This window comes from Salarias fasciatus, chromosome 12 (assembly GCF_902148845.1).
Source record: "Salarias fasciatus chromosome 12, fSalaFa1.1, whole genome shotgun sequence".
Taxonomy (NCBI): domain Eukaryota; kingdom Metazoa; phylum Chordata; class Actinopteri; order Blenniiformes; family Blenniidae; genus Salarias; species Salarias fasciatus.
The window spans coordinates 30,122,966-30,143,248 of NC_043756.1; the positions used below are offsets into that span (position 1 = coordinate 30,122,966).

General features: G+C 45.3%; 2 protein-coding genes and 1 non-coding gene across 3 annotated transcripts; all 3 read right to left on the reverse strand.

The window, feature by feature from the left end:
- Positions 1 to 727: 727 nt before the first annotated feature.
- arrdc1a (arrestin domain containing 1a) lies at positions 728 to 12,409 on the reverse strand. Its single transcript, XM_030105733.1, has 8 exons — positions 12,229 to 12,409; positions 5,725 to 5,835; positions 5,564 to 5,614; positions 4,475 to 4,629; positions 3,972 to 4,154; positions 3,299 to 3,475; positions 2,418 to 2,916; positions 728 to 1,681 (listed from the first exon to the last, which is right to left on the reverse strand). Exons 1-8 carry the CDS (start codon positions 12,344 to 12,346, stop codon positions 1,644 to 1,646), a joined length of 1,332 nt encoding a protein of 443 aa, XP_029961593.1. The 5' UTR covers positions 12,347 to 12,409; the 3' UTR covers positions 728 to 1,643.
- LOC115398840 (U6 spliceosomal RNA) lies at positions 1,933 to 2,039 on the reverse strand. Its single transcript, XR_003932610.1, has one exon. It is a non-coding gene; the product is annotated as a U6 spliceosomal RNA (small nuclear RNA).
- A 5,278-nt stretch (positions 12,410 to 17,687) lies between the features above and the next one.
- Positions 17,688 to 20,127, reverse strand: LOC115398481 (P2Y purinoceptor 2). The gene is made up of 2 exons (XM_030105266.1): positions 20,073 to 20,127; positions 17,688 to 18,900 (listed from the first exon to the last, which is right to left on the reverse strand). Exon 2 carries the CDS (start codon positions 18,866 to 18,868, stop codon positions 17,858 to 17,860), a length of 1,011 nt encoding a protein of 336 aa, XP_029961126.1. The 5' UTR covers positions 18,869 to 18,900; positions 20,073 to 20,127; the 3' UTR covers positions 17,688 to 17,857.
- Between the last annotated feature and the right edge of the window lie 156 nt (positions 20,128 to 20,283).

Consider the following 20,283-nt stretch of genomic DNA (forward strand, 5'->3'; position numbering starts at 1 on the left):
GGTGAAATGATGGATGAAGGATAGAAGGATGGATGGACAGGTGAAGGATGATGGATGATGGATGGATGGACGGACAGGTGAAGGATGATGGATGGATGGATGGACGGACAGGTGAAGGATGATGGATGGATGGATGGATGGATGGATGGATGGATGGATGGATGGATGGACGGACGGACAGGTGAAGGATGATGGATGGATGGATGGATGGACAGGTGAAGGATGATGGATGGATGGGTGGATGGACGGACAGGTGAAGGATGATGGATGGATGGATGGACAGACAGGTGAAGGATGATGGATGGATGGATGGATGGACGGACAGGTGAAGGATGATGGATGGATGGATGGATGGATGGACAGACAGGTGAAGGATGATGGATGGATGGATGGATGGATGGATGGACGGACAGGTGAAGGATGATGGATGGATGGATGGATGGATGGACAGACAGGTGAAGGATGATGGATGGATGGATGGACAGACAGGTGAAGGATGATGGATGGATGGATGGATGGATGGATGGATGGACAGGTGAAGGATGATGGATGGATGGATAGATGGACAGACAGGTGAAGGATGATGGATGGATGGATGGATGGATGGACAGACAGGTGAAGGATGATGGATGGATGGATGGACGGACAGGTGAAGGATGATGGATGGATGGATGGACGGACCACGTCCATCGATGAGAACAGAAAAAGAAAACTTTTTTTTTTTTGCCTTTGCAGGTTTATTTAGAATCCAGACAGCAGTTAGAAAACACTGAAAACAATAAATAAATATCACTTTTTGCACATCCGACATCAATTTGATTAGGAAATATTTAAACTTAAATGTGTCGATCTGAAATCAACTCTGAACAAGAGAAAAAATCCTCACATAACGGTGAGATTGCACATGGCTAAAACTATAAAAAGACTGATTTGAGAAAGAGTTGTGTAAGAAACAAAAGAGAAACAGGAAATTTGAAAACACCATTAAACAACATCTCTGCAGATGTTGCAGGACATGAAAGTAACCAAAAAAAAAAAAAAAAAAAAAAAAAAAAATCGAAAAACTGGACCATGTCCTTACAAAGTTAAAAGCAAACATTTGGATTATCGTCATGACACTGAACAAATCAAACTTTTAATCATCAAACTGTTTCACCCTGAAAAAAATATGCCTTAACCAGCTTCTCCTTATTAGTCCAATCACATGCCTCCTTTCATGTAATGTAAACTAAAACGCTGCCTCCTGCTGGCCGTATGAAGAACAGAGCCTACTAGTCTGCTTCTCTTTCAAAGTGCTAAAAGTATCACAAAAACTTGTTTTAAAAAATAGAATAAAGTGTCCTCCTCCTGTTGGATATTTCTTTGCTGGAGTTTGTTCACAGGGCTGCAGAGCCGATGATCAGTTCACGCTCCAACCAAGACTTTGATTCTGTCTCATTAAGAAAACCTGCACACACACTAAAATCCTCCAGACTCAGCTCAGGGTCAGTTACTTGGTTTGAGCATATTTTCTCTTTTTATTATTTTATTATTAAAATGGCAGGACTCCTTTTGAAGATGCACCAATACGAGCTACACATCAACATTCTGCTTGGTCGGAGGTAAACTGATCGTCATCGCCATGGGTTGTGTGTCCGTCCGCCTCATGTGTCGCAGCTCTCATCGTAAGGAGGAGGAGCCTCTGTAACACAAAAAAACAATGCATTTGTACTTGAAGCTTTGTGTAAATGGGGGTCGAAAACATTATCTCTCACTCTCTGAAGTCTTTATGATGCTGTCCTTCTGTTTTCTTTTTCCATTTTAAAACCTGCTATGGACAGTTTCCCTTTTTTGAGACATTATTCTAGCTCTGTCAATAAAATCCAGTAGCAGAGTAGCATAGAGTATTACTTTATTAATCCAAAACTGGGAAATTCTGGGGTTTTTTTATTTACTAAGTGTGAATGCGTCACCATTAGACATGCCAACCTTGCACAGGGAGTCATGCTTTGCTTCTCTGTATCGTTCCAATTTTAGTATGTGCACAACAAAGGCTGTACAATGGAATGAAAGGTTGCAGTCATGCAAGTTTTTTTCATCATAACAATGCAGCTTTCTGTGGTCATACAGTGACATCTATCCAGAGGTCACAGATGGAAGAAACATTTTAAAATACAAGTCACTCGAACAGCCAAACAATGTTTTTTGTTTTTAAATGCATCATTATGTTTCAGTGGCATATGTAGCAGAGTTCATTTGTGTAACTTTAATGGCAGAGTTTGTGTTAATAAGACTGTAAACACAACAGTGATTATGTGCTCTCAGGGTGTATCGGTACAATTACAGCTCATATAAAAAATCGCATGCTCATGTGTCCAGATATTTCATACGTCTTGAACTTGGTGGTAAACGGTCTACAGTGAGTGTGCAGTGTGTACCTTGTGGGTAGGACGAGGTGTTGTAGTTGGGAGGTGGGCCTTGAGGCACTATCATGGGGCTGGAGGTGCTCAAAGAGGGGTAAAGCCCTGTGACGCCGGGGGTGCTGGCGGCGGCGGGCGGCTGCTGGTTCTGGCCAAAGAAGAGCCCCGGGGCATAGCTGAAGGCGTTGGGTGACACCAGCTGAGACTGTCTCCTGTTGTCCTGCATCATCGGCTCTGCGCCGTCGGGGTAGTCGGCTGGAGGAGCACTAGGGGAGTTGTGTGATGACGCCCTGAGGCGGGGGGTGGGGCGGGCGGCTGGTTTGGGGGCAGGGCGAGGGGGTATCGTGGTCCCAGCAGCAGTGGCGGCCGCGGCGTCCGGTGTGGCTGGAGCGTCTGCAGCGGACGGAGGAGCCGGAGACGCAGCGGCCTTGTTGGCCGTTTGGAGTCGTTTATCTAGCGAGACGTTCCCAATGTGGATCGGTAACGTCAGAGTGACGTCAGGAAAATTCAGGCTGACCTGAGACAGAAGAAGAAAGACAGGAAGCATCAAAGTTAAACTGTGAAAAAACTTAAAATCTTTTACAAAAGGTGGGGCACGTTAAATATATGAAGATGTTTGGGGGTTAAAAGTGCAGCTGCGTACCCACACGATGCGTTCAGGTTCACATGGAGAAATATAAAAGCTGGGAATGTTCAGTTTGAGGCATTGGACTGATGCAGGATGAAGTTAAGTTCGCATGTTCTCCTCGAGTATGCACAGTGTCAGCTCTGACTTTCTGTACTGCCTCAAAACACCGATTTCAATAAAGCTGGGATTGAATACTTGTCCCAGTCTTGTTACTCCTCTCTCAAGATCTTTTAGCATGTTTAACCAAACACCTTCTCACTTCTTCACCTACCTTGACGTAATATTCAATCTTGATAAGCTCGCAGCCTCCGAGGAAGGACTGAGGAAGAGGAGGAACAATGATCTGATCATTCCACTCCACCTCCTTGTTGGCCTTCACCACGCCGCCCTCCACCTCGGCGATGGTCCTCAGGTCGTGGGTGGGCTTCTTCGTCTCATAGGTCACTCTCTGAAGACACAAGTCTCAGCGGTCAGGAAACTGTTTACACAGCGAGGTGAAAACTCTTAGAGTTTACCGGACGACCGTGTTGGGACTCTCTGAGGAGTGAACTTTTTAAAGTGCTTCCAGAATTCAACATCTTCAAATTAAACAGCTCTCCTCATAAATAAGGAGGCAGTCTTTTCTGAAATGAAGGAGCGCATTCTCATCAGCATTCATGATTTAACAGCTGTTCTCCAACAAAAGTGAACATTTCCTTCAATTTCCTACACTGTCATCCGCATACAGGAAGAACATTTCTTCCATACAGTTACTGAGAGGACCTTAGTGGACTTACATTAAAGCTGCAGTAACTTGTCATTCGTGTGATATCTACTCACAACAATATACAAAACACTAAAGACTTTGATCCGATAAATGATGTTTGCACGCATCGTGCATTAATGCTCTGCAAATTCAAAATGAAAGTTTGCACCCTCACGCCTGAACCTGGTGCGACACTGACCTGCATCAGGCTGGCCGCCATCTTGCCCGTGGTCTTCCCGGACTGGTTGTGGATTTTGGCAGAGACCTGGATGACCTGACCCGGCGTGTAGCCCCTCATGTCAGTCTGGGCCTTCAGGACCACCGTGCCAGTTTTCATCAGCATGTAGGAGAACTGCTGGGTGATGGCTGAGGATCGAACCCCCTGGATGAACACACACACACACACACACACACACACACACACACACACACACACACACACACACACACACACAGTGTCCACTTTGTGCAGCATGCAGTAAATCCCGTCCGAACCACAACACATCACAACCAAGCAAACTGAGAGATCAGACAGAAGCTATTCCATAGGATTTACTGAATATTTCCTTATGTATCAAACCATAACATTCATTTTATAACATTCTGTGCTTCTGCAGTTCATGATAAGAGTTTTATGGCCTATTTCCAAAGGTTATAACGGTTGATTGTCACGTTTAACAGCACCCATGACTTCAGTCTCACCCATATGTCTGGCACTTCGTTGAGGTTGAGCAGGCTCAGCAGGAAGAAAGACTTCTCTGCGTCGTAGTCTTTGGCGAACCGCGGCGTTTCGATGAATGCTCTCACTCGGTAAATGATCTTGCCATAGTTTCCTTCAAAAGACGTCGGCGCAGTGGCTGCAGCGAGGGAGTCAGACGCGTTTAGTCAGTTTGGCTTGTTTAAAACGAGAAAGACTTCTTTGTCTTTTGTTTTTATGTGAGTAAACATGTAAATCCAATTGCTGACCAGTCTACCGGCACTTCGGGGCAGAAAACACACACAAACACACTCTGGAGGTCACACGAGTTTTAAGTGACAGACCAGTCGGGCTGGTTTGGAGTTTCAATGGAAAGAGAGAGAGACAGAGAGTGAGCGAGCAAGAACATGAGAGAGAGAGAGTGAGAGAAAGAGACAGAGAGAGAGAGAGAGAGAGAGAGAGAGATAAATACATAAATGTAGCTTATTTTCAAATTTCCACATGATGAACTGCATCTACTTTACTATTCTTATAGGGAAAAAAACTCTTATTGGCCTGTCTTGAAAAATTAAATCACACACACTTCAAGTATTTCAGTGAGGACTGGATAAATGGTCAGGGAACGATTGTGAGCATTTAGGTCCTGTTCACACGATGCCTCAAGTGAAAAGCACATCGATTTTGCTTTTTCGTAGCAGGCAGAGAAGTTTCACGTTCACAAGAAAACATTTTGGAAATGATGCAGTTAGCATGTTGGGCCACTAGTGGGTGCTGCCGTTTGTTTTGTAATGAAACCACAAACACAGAGAGCAGTATGCTACAGACATGGGCAATAATGGCGACAGGAGCGCCGGTGTGGAGAGAGGCTGAAGCCGGATTGCTCCTCCGGGTGACTCGGCTCTAAAGCTGCATGCGCAGCAGCAGTGTTTGAAAAAGTGGTGGAAAATTTGTGCAAATAAACCCTTTAAAGGCTGGAATCAAACTGATGCGGTGCAGAGAGGGCTCCATCAGGCCCCGACATGTCTGCCAGGGAAACACACACACATATTAACACACACACACACAGTGTTAACCCTTCACTCAGCGCTGCTCACCTGGAATGAGGAACTTGAAGGGAAAAGTGTGCGCTCCTGCTTTCAGGGTTCCTGTGAGGGACACAAAACACAGAACAGTCGTCAGAGAGAACAATCGGCCTCCTGTTCTCGCCCCGGGGGCCTCGGTGCCCATTTAACATGGAGGAGACAGACTGGGGCACCTTTGTCTGCCACGGAGACGCTGCTGTTGAAGTACTGCTCCTCCGTCGTCCACGTCGGGTCGTTCACCTTCGTCGTTATGCCGCAGAAGCCATTGCAGTTCACCTTGATGGCTGCACACAAGGAAAATGAACAAACGGTGTTTAGTCTGCAGCAGAGAACCACTTCTCCTGGGGAAATGGTATCACCTGTAGAGACATTATTCCCTGGACTGAAACAGTACAGCCAAACACTGGTGGCTTTTTGAGCAATGAAAACCAGATGCCTTCAAAATAAAAGCACACAAGGACTCAACCAACTCTTACAATCATAGAGTATTTCCCAGACTAAAAGGTGAGCTGGCTCCTTCAGGCCTGAACTGGAAACACAATGGAAAGAATGCTTTGTGTTACTGTGAACTGTTAGATGTTGACTTCAGGTTTTTGTCCACAAAAATAAAATCATTCTTTTCTTTGTCAGTGACAGAAATCTGGATCCAAGCCATGGCTACATATGAAAATGGTGCTTTGACCCTGAAACACGACGACGTCTTCATATCTGTGTCGCAGGTTTCAGAGCCTGGAAGTGTGAGCAGGTCATCAGGTATCGCTGTCAGACCGTTTCACCGAATCATGACGAGACAAAGGGAAATGTGCCGAAGTCGTCTCTGTAGGATGGAAAGTTTCTCTGACGTCTAAACCTCCCTCCTCCCTCCCGTCACTCACACGCTGTACATTATTTAAGCCAGTTTGTGAGCTCTTATGACAGCTCCCTTCAGCGTTAGAAACATCCTTTGTGCAGAAATGGAACGAATTCCATGAAGATTCTCACTTTACTGAAACAGCGGCTCTCAGCCTCGGGTTCAGAACAGTTTCGAAGAGGTTTGGCCTTCTTGAAGCGGAGCACCAAAGACATCATGCTCCTCCACTATTTAAGCTCGTGACTGTTGAGTCATGACGTATTGACTCATAATTATCGGCGTTTTATTAAAAAGAACAAAACAATGGAAAGCCACGTGGATGGAGCGGCTCTGCATCCCCACATTAAACTCAGTATCAACACACCTCGCTTTTTAACCAAGAAGGATGAGTCACACAGTTTTTCCTTTTTTTGTCCCTCAATTTGGTCGTAAAGCTGAAAACGTGCAAGTCGTTCACCAAAACATCACAGTGATAACAGAGACTGGAGGACACACCCAAATTCACCAGCATGCAAGACAGAGACCCGCCAAAGACAGCATGAGACAGTTTCACTGCTCCGGGCTCACGCTGTAGAAAAAAGGCCGATCTGGCTGTTTGACAAGCAGACAAAGCTAATCAACAGCTAAATACTCCTACAAGAAGAAGTGCACTTAATAAATAACACAAATGTGAGATCATTTAGATGTAAGAGTCCACATATCCCTCTTCCAGAAAAGTTTAAATCATAAGTCAAAGATGAAACAGTCGTGTTGTTTGGGGGATCTGTTTTATTCCACTGAGGAAGGAAAACTATCAAAGGACAAGTTTCTGTTTGAGTTCAAATGCCATTCTCACTGTTTCACAATCTACTTCTGATACCTTTCAGCTCATTTTCCATTAATATTTTCAATGAAGTAGAAAACTCAATAGCCCTTTTCTTAATTTGAAGTATTTTTCCTTCTAACCTAAGCTTTACATGCTAAATCTGCTTTTAGGATTAAATGCACTGACATTCTGATCTGTACTAAAAACCCAAAACAAAGAAAACCTCTTTAAATACGACAATTTTCCAACTAAAAACAATTAATCGAAGTGTTCAGGATTGCAAGGAAGATCCTGGAACAGTACTTCAGCAGTTCCGAGAGGTTTTTTTTTTTCACCAAGTGAAAACCCTAAAAAGCTGATGAACATTAATACATGTAAATAAAAGCAGAAAGCAGAATGCAAAGCCAAGCAGAGATTCATCCTGAATGTCTGAAATCCATCTCCATCTGCAGTTTAACATCATCCAAAGATCCAAACTCATTTTCCTGAAGTTGTCACACAATCTTTATACAGTTTGAACGTCTTTACATCCCAGTGTCGCTCCGGAAAGTAGCTTTAATCCTCACTCATTTCATCGACTTGTTTCGATTCAACCCGATTCAAACTGAGCTGTATACTTTTGTTTAAACGGTAAAACGTCTCCGGTGCAACAGCTGACATGGCAATGTGAATTTTAAAATTAAAAAATGGGTTTAAAGGATCTACAAAATAGCTGCAGTTGTGTGGTTTTATGGTCACTAACTGAACTGCTTCATGAGTCATTTAGTTTCAGACATTTGAGAGTCGGGCTCACGTCATTTGCATCCAATCAGGTTCAGCTTGCTCTCTCACAGCAATAACACTCATTCCCATAGAATACTCGAGTCTAGGAACAACAATCACTGTAAACGTTTCAAATATCTTTGTTTGATAAAATTACAAGATTAATTTTATTAAATTTTTAAAGAACAGATTGTGATTATTGATCAAATAATTAGCTGCCTTGTTTCGGCTTCACTCGTTTCACTTCAACAACACTCAACTATTTATTGAATGAAATGGAAACAGTGTCAAGTCTTTTTCTCTTTTGTTTATATTCACAACAGTCCTATAAAATCCTCCGTGACTGATTTTAAAAGCACCGTCAATATTTGCAGGAGTCACATGTTTCATCGAGAGGAGAACTTCCCTCACGACAGTCGGACCGGTTCCACCTGAACAGGAATGTAAACAGACGAGAGGCCTGAAACAGACACTCCCAGACCCAGAGAGGCAGCATTCAGCCGGGGAAGTATTGATCTGTGCTTCAAAATGCAAGGATCAAAGCTGATAGATGGATAATAAATGTGTGAGAAAGCCTTTATGTTCTCTGTTTCACCTGCGATGACCTTCACTCTGATTCCAGAGACGATAACAAAGACAATGTGGAAAATTGGTAGTAACTTCCTGTTTTCTGACGCTCGTTTGCATTCGAATGAGAACTTCCCGATGGTTTGGCCTCTTATCTGACGAACGGCCAAGCCTCACATCTTTACTATCAGAAGGCAAACACTCCATTGAAGTCCTGAAGTGGAGGATAGAGTCACTTTTCCAGTGAGCCTGACCTCCTCTAGCTTCTGATAAGGGAAACTTTGGCCTATTATGTCATGTTAAGTATTCACATTAATGCTCCCGACCCTTAGAAAATGGCGGAAAATTTCCACTAAAGCCTCACAGAGTCACATGTTCAGTCCAAAACCAAAAAAAAGGTTTAAAATGAAATGAAACACAGCAAAAGCTTAAAAAACTCACATTTTTAGAGAAAAGTTATTGAAGAGCTTAATTTATATGTATTCTTCTCTCGATAAACAACTGCCTTTTTTCCTGGAAAATGAGAAACATGGATGAGTCTGAAGGAAAAACCTTGTGGCACAGAGGACTTCAGACAGTTTACAGAACAAAAAAAACACATTTTGTCATTTATTAGGTTTTACAATACAACGACTGAAATAGGAACACAAAGTACTAATAATGAGAGAGAATTTCTGGAAATTTAAATGAACTGACACTAAGCAAAAGCAGGATAACATTGATATTTCATCCATTTTTTTCTGAAAAATTAAACTTTTTCTTTTGATATTGACTCAAAATGAGAGTTACTGGCAAATCTAGTAATGGTTCATCAGTTGTCACTGTATCATGTAAAAGTTGAATATTTCACTGTATTTCACACAAGAAAGTGCCATTAATATTGGCTTTATGTTAAGATTGCAGTCATTTTCAGTAGTAAATGTTTCAATCATGTATAATCTGTCCAGCAATACCGAGGGATGCCGGGCAGTGCGGTGCGACGGCGCAGAACGGTGCTCACACGGAACACGGAGCGTTTAAAGAAAGATTTTTTCTCTTTTTTTTTTTTCCTGTACATTTGCCCTGGGTCCGCAGCGAGGTCCGCAAATTGAGGAACCCGGCTGTAAACGACAGCAGAATGACAATTAAGAAAAAGCCTTGCGAACAGAGTCAGAGTTTCCGCTCATAATATGTGTCAAGTGACTCACCAAATTGTGTGACCTGTTAAAGTCATTTCAGATACCAAACAAACCCTCTGGGAATTTAGACAAAACTTTCAGAAATGAATGGGAGCTGCTATCTAATGCAATAAAACTGTATTTTCGGTTCTCCTGTGCTTCACACAGTGAGATGAAATCCATTTAAAGTTTTCAACTTAAAAATACAACTACACACACCGATTATGTCACCCATTTGAACAGATAACACACACACACACACACACAGCGGTGTGTTTCGTAACTGTTTGGCGAGGATCGTTTCCCTAAGGCAATTTTTTCTGACTGTTCTCGATGAATCAACGGTAAACATTCCTGTTGAGGAACTGACCGGTGCCGCTTCTTGGAAACAGGATTCCACATTATACATGGAGACAAAAGGTATAAAACTGTGAGAGTAATGCCAGTATTTATAAGCACAAAAGTGTTTCCATGCTTTCATTACTGTATAATTGAATAAGGCACACAATCACACAGAGGTTCACGAAAGCACCTTCATGGCATTTTTAATTGAAAACAGATCATTTATGGGTTTTCGTCTGGGAAAAATTTGGCTTTTACATGGCAACGTTTTTTGAAAACGATGTTTGCTTCTATGGAAACTGGAGAAAGCATGTCAGGACATGATGTTTGTTTTTTTGAATGAAACCACAAAAAAGCATGCAGAGAGCAATACAAAAAAAAAAATCGGACAGTCAATTACAAAGTTGGATTCTTATTCAGGGGGAGTATCTCAACTTTAAAACCACCAAGTTCCAGGAGAATATGGACCGGGAGTCATGACACAACGGAGGATAACCTTACTGTCCGTTCAATACGGCTGTGGTGCACAGGCTCAGCATTTCTTTAAAGTTGGAGTATTTTGAATAAAAGATTTGAAAAAGTTGCTTCGAGCACCGTTGTTGTGTGAACGGACCTCCAAAACGCTACAAAACCTTTCCGTCTTGACTTGAAAATGTTGTATAAATGTGGCCGAAACAGCTGAATTCCATTTATTTTCCAACCGACGCATTAATGTAGGTGGTTTTCTGTAATCAGTATTTTTTCTGTGTCAGTTTTGTCAGTGCACTTCCTCAATTCAATGCTTCAAATGACACGTTGTTTCTTCAGTATAAATGATACTAAAAAGCTCTTTTAGATTTTAAAATGTTGGGTCTGTCTCGATCAATAACAAGAGGCCATTTTTCAGTCAAACAGAGAGTTGCTGGATTTCCTTTTTGTGCCCAACAGCTGTCAGATATTTGATACAAGAAGTGCTCCTTGTTTGAAACTGACCCATCTCCAGAGGCCTTTAGCCCTCACGTTTATAACAACACAGAAAACCACAACCGTCAAGGCGTTCGCCTACATCGAGCAAACGGTCAATCCAAAGAGTACAGGTCAACATGTGGAGGTGTGACGCCAATGCTTTCAGATCGCTAAAGAGCTCACAGTTCATATCTGAGATGATTCACACTCTGATATCTAGATGTAAATATGACAGGATGAACGTGTGTAGAGATTTGTTGAGGAGAATATTTAAATGTATTGAGAAGCTACAATTAAACTACAAAAAACAAGTTTGAATACTAATGGACTGTTAGACATAGTAAGCAGATCAAAAACAAAAAACAAACTGCATGTCACCAATTTCAGATTAATGATACATCGTTAATCCCAGAAAGAAATGTTTAGTTAGTATGTCTAACTCTCTAAATATTGTATTTATATTCAAAATAAACTTCATGTATTTAATTTATTTACACAAAAAAAAAAAACATTTAAATTCGAGAAAGTCACACAAGCTTATCTTACTCTTAATACACTAAATATATTTAGCTTTTAATAGATTAAATGTGAGGCTTTTTTATATATTATCCATAAAGTATGGGTGTTTCACGTGTTGAAAGGTTTGTGTTACTGCCACCTACACAAACAATACATAGAGATATGTTAGATTGAAGGATAAAAGGATAATCGCTGCACACTTTATTGCAATTACATCATTAAAATACATTAATTTCACAGTTTTGACAGAATGAAAACGGTAAAATTTTATAGACTGTTGAGTAAATCAAAAAATGTTGATATATAGATTTAACATCTGATAACAAATTTTCTCAGATAAAAATGTAAGTTTTGGGTATATTATGGTGGTCATGTAAAATCTACAGGTTAAATAAATTACAATCCTTTGAACACAGGCATTTTAGAAGTGATTATAAATTTGAGAGGGTTTGGATTGACTCTAATTCCTGTTTGAGCACTTCCTCTGGGATTACTGGAAGAGACCTGAGAGCAACAACCATAGACATAACAACAACCTGATGGAGGCAGTACTGGAGGAAATGGATCCAAAAAACACGGATTAAATTCAAATAACTGCGTTTTCTCTTTCTTATTTCTTTTCTTTGCGTTTCTTTGTTTTTTTTTATTAAGACAGGGCTCGCCACAGCAGCCCATCCTCCACTTCCTGGTCCCCCCTCCCCTCCAGGTGAGCTCGTGGCGTCGGACTCACCTTTGCACTGCAGCGCCTGGTTGACTTTGAGCGTCACGGTGCCGGAGATGGACTCTCCCGGACTGTACACCACCTTGTTCTTGTCGAAGGAAATAGAAAACTCCTGCAGCTTCCCCATTATCCGCCCTCTGCTCTGCTCGGTGCGTCCGGCTCCCTCGCGGCTTCACCCTCACCTGAAGGAGAGAGATCACCTGTGCGCGTGTAATGACGCTGCGCTCTGACCCCGCCCCCTTTCCGTGACGTCGTGACGTCGTGACGCCTGTTCTTGTTTACGGATGAGAGAAACAGGAGCGGAGAGTGATTTTATTGTCATTTCACAAGTTAAACGAGATTAAAAGACAACTCTATGTGGTGCAAAGTACGAGTCCAGATTACAAAATCTGCAAAGGGGTCAATAAAACTAGGGGAGGCATACGAGTAACGAACAAAAGATGGGTGTAAAATAAATATTTACACTGAACACTGAGGATGACCTTATTCAGGATGTGTGTAAATTTTTATGGCTAGACCTCATTCTCATCTGAAAAATATTGTAAATATGTCCATTTCTCTTTGCCTTTCAAAAATGTTTCCAGTTTATCTGTCTGTTTGTATATTTCATGTTTTAACAAAATACTGTCATGCTATACTGTAGATGACTGTTGTTGCAAATCGTTTCCTTGTTAATTCATACAGTAATATGGTGATATTAAAATAAAACATGGAATATTTTAAGATCTATTATCTATTATTATTTGCATTTTCTTTTTCATATCAACCCCTTTTTACCCATGTCATTCTACATATGTGCTGTATGTTTTTTCTATATGGATGTAATAATATTTACTAGTCGTAACTACAGTTCTACGAGTGTGTGTGTGCCCACCTACGGGCGTCACTATTGGTAACCTCCTTTGGCGCCAGCCAGACACTGGGACAGATCAAAGCAGTTGCCACGCCAATCCTGTACGTGCTGTGGCGCATTCCACGCCCCTCACCATGGCTATATAGCACTTCGTGTGGTGCTTAGCCCACCTATGGGCTTAGCTATTGATAACATAGCAAGGCGGAGGCCTTAGGGATAAATGTACCCCAAGCTGGACAGGCTGACAAGATTGGCACAGAAGAAGGAGCAAAGCAGGCCGTACGCCAGTCACCACCCACCAAGCCCTCAAGACACTGACGCCAAGCGCCCTCGCACCAAGGCGTTGACTATACACATGTCGGAGTAAACCCGTGACATAACATCAATGACCACAGGCTGGTTAAGACTCCCCAGAGTCACACCAACATGCAACAAGGACCTACACCCAGCCTGAATTCCCAAGGGAAAACAGCAGCCGGCCAGATCAACACATCATCCACTTAAGCGACAGGACCCCTGTCCCCGCTTAAGACTGACAAAGTCACTGAATCCACGCACATATCCACAAGATAGGAGCGCACAAAAGTGAACACAGAAGACCAGGAGGCAGCTGGGCAGATGTCACCCACAGTGACGCCTCTGCACAGAGCCGCCGAAGCAGAGACACCTCGTGTGGAGTGGGCCTGAACCACCTCTGGTGGCGGGCAGTTCCGTGTCTCATAAGCCACCGTAATAGCACCACCAACCCAGTGGGCAAGGTGCTGGGAGGACAGCAGGGGGTCCACGGCCCCTGACTCCAAATCCCACAAATAGCTGGTCCGTAGCGCGGAAGCAGCTGTATGCTTGACGTAGCAACACAGAGCCCTGACCGGACACAGCAACCGCAACCACGCCTCGTCCACTGACGAGCCAGGCGAGGTGCAGGGTGCCTTGATCCGAATCACGCTTGAACGAAAGTTCGAAGTGATGACCTTGGGGTGAAAGGCCCAGTTGGGCCAGAGATGAACCAGCCCACATCCTGGCTGAAGGAAAAGCAGGAAGAGCGGACCGAAAGGGCCCACAGATCTCCAACCTTTTTGACAGAGGCCAAGGCAAAAAGGAGGGCAGCCTTAAAGAGAGAAAGCAGAAATCCGCCTATTCCAAGGCTCGAACGGAGGCCCCCTAGGCCCTCCAACACAGTGTGGAGATCCCACGGGGAACCACATGTCTAGGGGGAGGCCTCAGCCTGCAAGCACCCGTTAGAAAGTGCTTCACCAGCGGGTGGCTGCGTGCCGAGAAGCGCCCAAAGCCCTCGTGGCCCGTCGTGATGGCCGATGCAAACACCGCGAGGGTGGATGCAGAGTGGCCGCTGTCCAGAAGTCCTTGTAAAAACTCCAGAACCCCGCCAACGGTGTAGAAGCCAGGGTCCAATCCCTTCTCTGAACACCATGACGCAAAGAGGTGCCACCGAGATAGTAGAGGGGGCTCTGGTCCTCTGGATAGTGGACAGCACCGCTGGGGGGAGATCTAGCCCGGCTAGTCTCACCCTCTCAGCATCTAAGCCAAGAGTCTCCTGCCCAAGACAGGGCGGGACCGAAGGGCACCCCCCATGTGGAGCAGAGCATCGGGCTCGTCAGGGATCGACCAGGGATGCCCTGCAGCCTGGGCTGGAATTGAAGCAGCACTTTCTGCGCCGCCGTCATCTCCAAAAACGGACGGAACAGGAACCTTCGTGTGTCTGTCCCTCACTGACCAAAGGTGGAGGCAATTGAACCACCTCTGGAGTCTTCGAATGTGCAGGAGGCCCAGGTGCACCACCGGGTGGGCTGCCGCCACCATGCCCAGGGCGACCCTCACCTGGTGGACCCACACCAAGGGTGACGTCACCACAGACCGCAGCAGGGACAGAAGTGAGGACTGTCGCTCCCTGGAGAGACAAGCCATCATGGTCAAAGCGTCTAGCTCCAGGCCCAGGTACTTGGTGCGCTGGGCCAGAAGGAGCGCACTTTTTTTTTTTTTAATCACAATAAAGCCCAACTTCGCGACATGTTGTGGAACCCAGGCTGCATGCTCTACGGCTTCCTGCTGAGAGGACGACAGCACCAACCAGTCATCAATGTAGGTGAGGATTCCCAGACCTCGACGATGAAGGGGCTCCAGCGCAGTCTGCACACATTTGGAGAAGGGGTGCGGAATGAGGGAGTAATCGATGGGGAGGCGGTTGTACTGACACAACGGTCCCCGATGGCAAATTTGAGGAACTTCCTGTGCCTCAGAAGAAAGGGGGTGTGGAAAAAGGCGTCCTTGAGGACGTCATCCAAAGCCCGGGACGGACACTCTCCAGGAGGTGTTTGATCATCAGCATGCGGAACCTCCTGGTGGTCATGTGAGAGATGAGGGTGCGTAGGTCCAGAATAGGCCTCACTCCCCCCTGCTTCTTGGGAACCAAGAAATAGGGGAGTAGAAACCCGAGATTCGCCTCCTCCAGGTCCACCTCCGTTATTGCGCCTCTGTGCAGGAGAGAGAATGCCTCCTCCATGAGCGTGACCGTCCTGGAGGGGCAACTGAGTCGCATGCGGAGGATGCCACTGCCACGGCAAACTGCAGGGCGTAACTGTTTTTCAGCATCCTGGACAGCCAGGGTGAGAGCGGGCCCAGCACGTCTCTCAATGTGTGGAAGTGATGCGTCAGCAGCTGCACCGCATTCACATCCAGACTCACCGGCCCGCCCGCCGTCTCGGAGCACAGACACAGGGGGCCTCCCTCGAAAGGGCCATGCCTGGGCCCGGGGTGGGAGAAGAAGCCAGGTGACCTGCCAACCCCCTGCCGAAACATGGCGGCCGATACAGATGAAGCGGCCATGAACTCGAGCCAGCGGCGCCATGATCAGACCTGGGCAGCAGAAAGACAGTGCCAAACTGCCCCACTGCGCAGGCGCCATCCCTCCTAGGGCGTTATATTTTCCCCGGCTCCACCGTGAGCTCAGCGGTCAGCCTGGGGCGCTTCTCAGCGGCCACAGCATCCTCACTCATCCCCCTCTTCCTCTAGGGATGACATGGCGCCTCCGCTGACGTCATTACATCTCCGTGTAGTGACGTGCAGCGCCGCCAACGTCGTAGGGGAGAGGCGCTCAGCGCTCCTGACCAGGGAAGGCCCAGGACGCGTGAGTGGGGGCGTGTCACATGCCACTATTTCGGCGAGCGCGGGGCCAGAGCGTCCCCGGCCGCCTCCGTCCACCGCTTCTCCCGTGTAGGGGCCAAAGAAGAGGAGGAGACACCCATGTTGAGCTTAGTGCGGCACTTAGTGTGCACTCTGTGGCGTGACCGCGATCAGTAGAGCTGTTGCTTTTAGTGATGTAACAGGCCTGACGGCATTACTACATATTTCACGGTAGAGGAGCAAGCGGCAGGAGGCCTCCGTGACGCATTAGCCTCGCGTGTTCGCCACCCTCGGGAGGCTGTGGTGAACAGAGCCGTGAGACGCTCCCCCGGTTCGCGTTGCAGAGACACTGCTCCCGTGAAGGCAGCCCGGCGCTCGACTTCTTCCAGCGGGAAGAAGAAGGCAGGCCGGACAGGAAGCACGCTGAGCTTGATGCTTACCTCAGGGCAGGTGAAGCAGCGGTCCTGCCGGTCTCTCTAATGCAGCGGAGTCTCAGCAGGTGAAGAGCTCGACGCCAGAAGGCGAGATATCTTGGGCGGTCATCTCCATCTTTGTCTTTGTCATGCGTCGATATAGATCTCAGGAGCTGAGAAAGAAGAGAGCTTGAGGGGCTCACCCGGCTATATAGCCATGGTGAGGGGCGTGGGATGCGCCACAGCACGTACAGGATTGGCGCGGCAACTGCTTTGATCTGTCTCAGTGTCTGGCTGGCGCCAAAGGAGGTTGCCAATAGCGAAGCCCGTAGGTGGGCTAAGCTCCACACGAAGTAGAATGTTTAGACACACACACTAGTGTAGGAAGGCACTACTGTGTGTGTATACATTTGCATAAACAACCCTGACAATTCGATGCCTATCAGAACAACAGAGACTGTATTGAATTGAATCAAATTCCTTGAGTATTGCGATTGTGTTACACAATTGTACTCATTAGAAGCTCCTTCAAATAGAAAACTTTGTTCAAATTGAAAAACTCAATACTTAACATGTAGCTCTGTGCGCAATGCTGAAGCTGATGCTAAGTTTTTTCCTACTATTCTATATATAAAAAAACAAAACTATTCACAATGTAAGTTAAAAAACGAAGAAGCACAAATTATTTTGTTGTGCAAACATATGAAATTCTATTTATTGAACCATGTATCTCAATAAATCAGCTTGAATTGAAAAATGCTTCCTTTTGCATGAAATAATGAGATGCAATCATTGCTATTACTAAATTACAAAGCAGCTAATTACTTTCTTTTGTGAGTGGATGCCCACAACATTTCCATTTGGTACCGAAGTCAAAAACAACAAACACTTTTTTTTTTAACAGTACAAAAAAGGCAGATAGCTACAATGATCAATAAACACACATTAACTAAGATGTCTAGTTGAAGTTATATAATCCTGTACATCCACACAAATATGCTGAAAATAGTCCAAAATTGCTAAAAAAAAAAAAAAAAAAAAGAAAAAAAAGTGAACGAAAAAATCTCAAAATATCAGTTCTTCCTTCTGATGAAAGTCCAGTGAGACCAAAAACATGGGAGAAAGCTGCCGGTGTTAAATCAAAGAAAATCAGTTTCTTACTTTAAAAAGCTACTAGACTTATTTATGGTTTAGGAAAATATCTTGACTGTGATCACAACAAGCACGCTGACTGTCACCTCAGCTGATTGTCGTGACTCGCCGTCATGTCTGAGTCACTTCTTTTCGGAGATTCTCTCTGAGCAATCCTGAAAGATCTGAAGGCCTCACGAAAACTCTGGCAGCCGAAGCAGTACAGGAGCGGGTCCAGGCAGCCGTTCAGGCCCGCAAAAATCCAGGTGGTGTAATACGCCGTCTCCATCTGCTGGAGAGCAGAGCACTTCTGTGGGTAATACTTCATGAGCACAACGAATATAGTCCGCACCACGTTCATAGGCAGGAAGCACAGGCCAAAGATCAAGAGGCACAGGCCAATCATGTGCCGAGACTTCTCCTTGACTCTCAGGCCTTTTGCTGTGCTGATGTTCAGGTGCTTCAAGGAGATTGCCAGACGGCTGTAGCAGAACACAGACACCAGCAAGGGAAGCAGGAAGCCGACTGTAAACAGAACAAAGTTGATGGAAAAGTACCTGTTGGTCAGATTCCTCTGATAGAATGAGACACACTCCAGACTGTTCTCATCTTGTTTGCTGAGAATGAAGGCGATTAGGAGAGACTGAAAAATGATCAGAATCCAAATTCCTGCGCAGAGCTTTTGGACAAACTTCTTGCTTTTCATGCATGAGTTCCTCTTGAAGTGCACCACCGCCATGTAGCGATGGACGCTGATGAGGGTGAGGAATATGGTGCTGCCGTAAAAGTGCAGATTGAGCAGGGTGAGCTTGGCTTGACACAGGAACTGTCTGAAGTGCCAGTCGTCCCTCATGGCAACATGCACGGCCATCATGGGAATGAGGGCGGTGGCGACGGCGTCGCTGAGGGCCAGGTGGAACTGCAGGGTGGTCCCGGAGGTCCAGCAGGACAGCCGGCAGCAGAACACCCAAATGCTGAAAGTGTTGAGGATGAAGCCGGCCAAGAAGACCAGGCACAAGACCACGGTGATGGACACGGGCAGGCTCTCGCTGGCGCAGAGCTCCGAGGCGTTGCTGCTGTTCCTCGCCAGCCAGGACGCCACTACAGGGTCCATCTTGTTCCAGACTTCACTTGTTTTTCACTCGCCTGTGCAGAAAGAGCAGAACGGCGTCTCAGTGACATTCATTTAGGAAGTAATGTGTTGAACAAAAACTATAACAGACTAGCATGAAGTGGAAGCTAATTTGGCATTTGGTCAGTACCACAGTCTCTGAACCACAAGCTAGAAAAAGGTGAACTTCGCTGTTCTCACTACTGTCCAGTAGACCGTAACTTTTAACCTCATCAGGGCCTTCGAGCAGACAGCTGCTGACACTTGTCTCCATCAGGTCCACCGTGTCCGTCTGACTGCTGCTGATTATCACTCCTCTCCCCTCTCATGCAGACTTGGTCTTCAAATCACTGTTATCTGCACACATGGAGATTCCTGCTGCCCAACGTCATTATCTCTGGTTTGATTTCACTCACTGTCACTATAATTCAAAATCATTTGTCTCTTCTTTTTCCACAAATTTTGAATCAGATTTCTCACTTTTGTATGAATTAGAAACACTTCATCTTGATAAGTGTCTAAAAACATTACACGCAATTTCATCATCGATATGCTGAATTTATCTACTGTCACTGAAAGCTGTTTAATGTTGTGAACAGAAAGTGTATCTTCTTTTCACACCCTTGGAGACAGGGCAGCATCACTTCCTGTTCTCAGTATTACTGAGGAACTGAGTATTTATACTACAGATGTATATCTCAGCGCTTCCTCCCAACTAAAAGCGAGGTTTACCAACTCCTTACTGTTATAAGTCAACTCTGAAACCACATCAGCAAATCAATCTAACTCCTGGGAACACATCGACTACTTCTGCATATTTATGATTATTTTTGGTAATCAAACTCATTGATAGATCCCAGAGTTCATGACTGCACCTCTGTTTAGTAGAAGTACCTGTACTTCTGTACCTTAGTGATGAAAACAATGACATTTATAATAATAATAATAATGCACCATCAGCCCCTCCGACCACCACCTACCATTAACTCTCACACTACTTTCATACTTAGGCAAGGTGGGTGAAGTGTCTTGCCCAAGGACACAACAACAGTTTTACACCTGTGGGAGCAGGGATCGAACCGCCAACCTTCCAGTTGTGAGACGACCCGCTCTACCATCTGAGCTGCTATTGCAGAGCATGAATCACCCTACAAGTTTTTCACCTCCTGCAGACTCGCTAATAAACTCATTAAAGAAGAGTTCTTACCAGAGCCGACGTGTCTTCAGTACGCTGGATGCAGTCTCACTCTGACTGGGCATTGAAGTCGCTGCCCACATGTGGAGCTGACGGGGGGGGGGTGGAGCTGCTCTCCGTGCATCATGAAGCCTACAGGAGGACAACGGGGCGACCAGCTGCCAGCCACATTACTGGACTTTCTTTCTTTTTTTTTTTAAATATGTCACATTCACATTGTGTT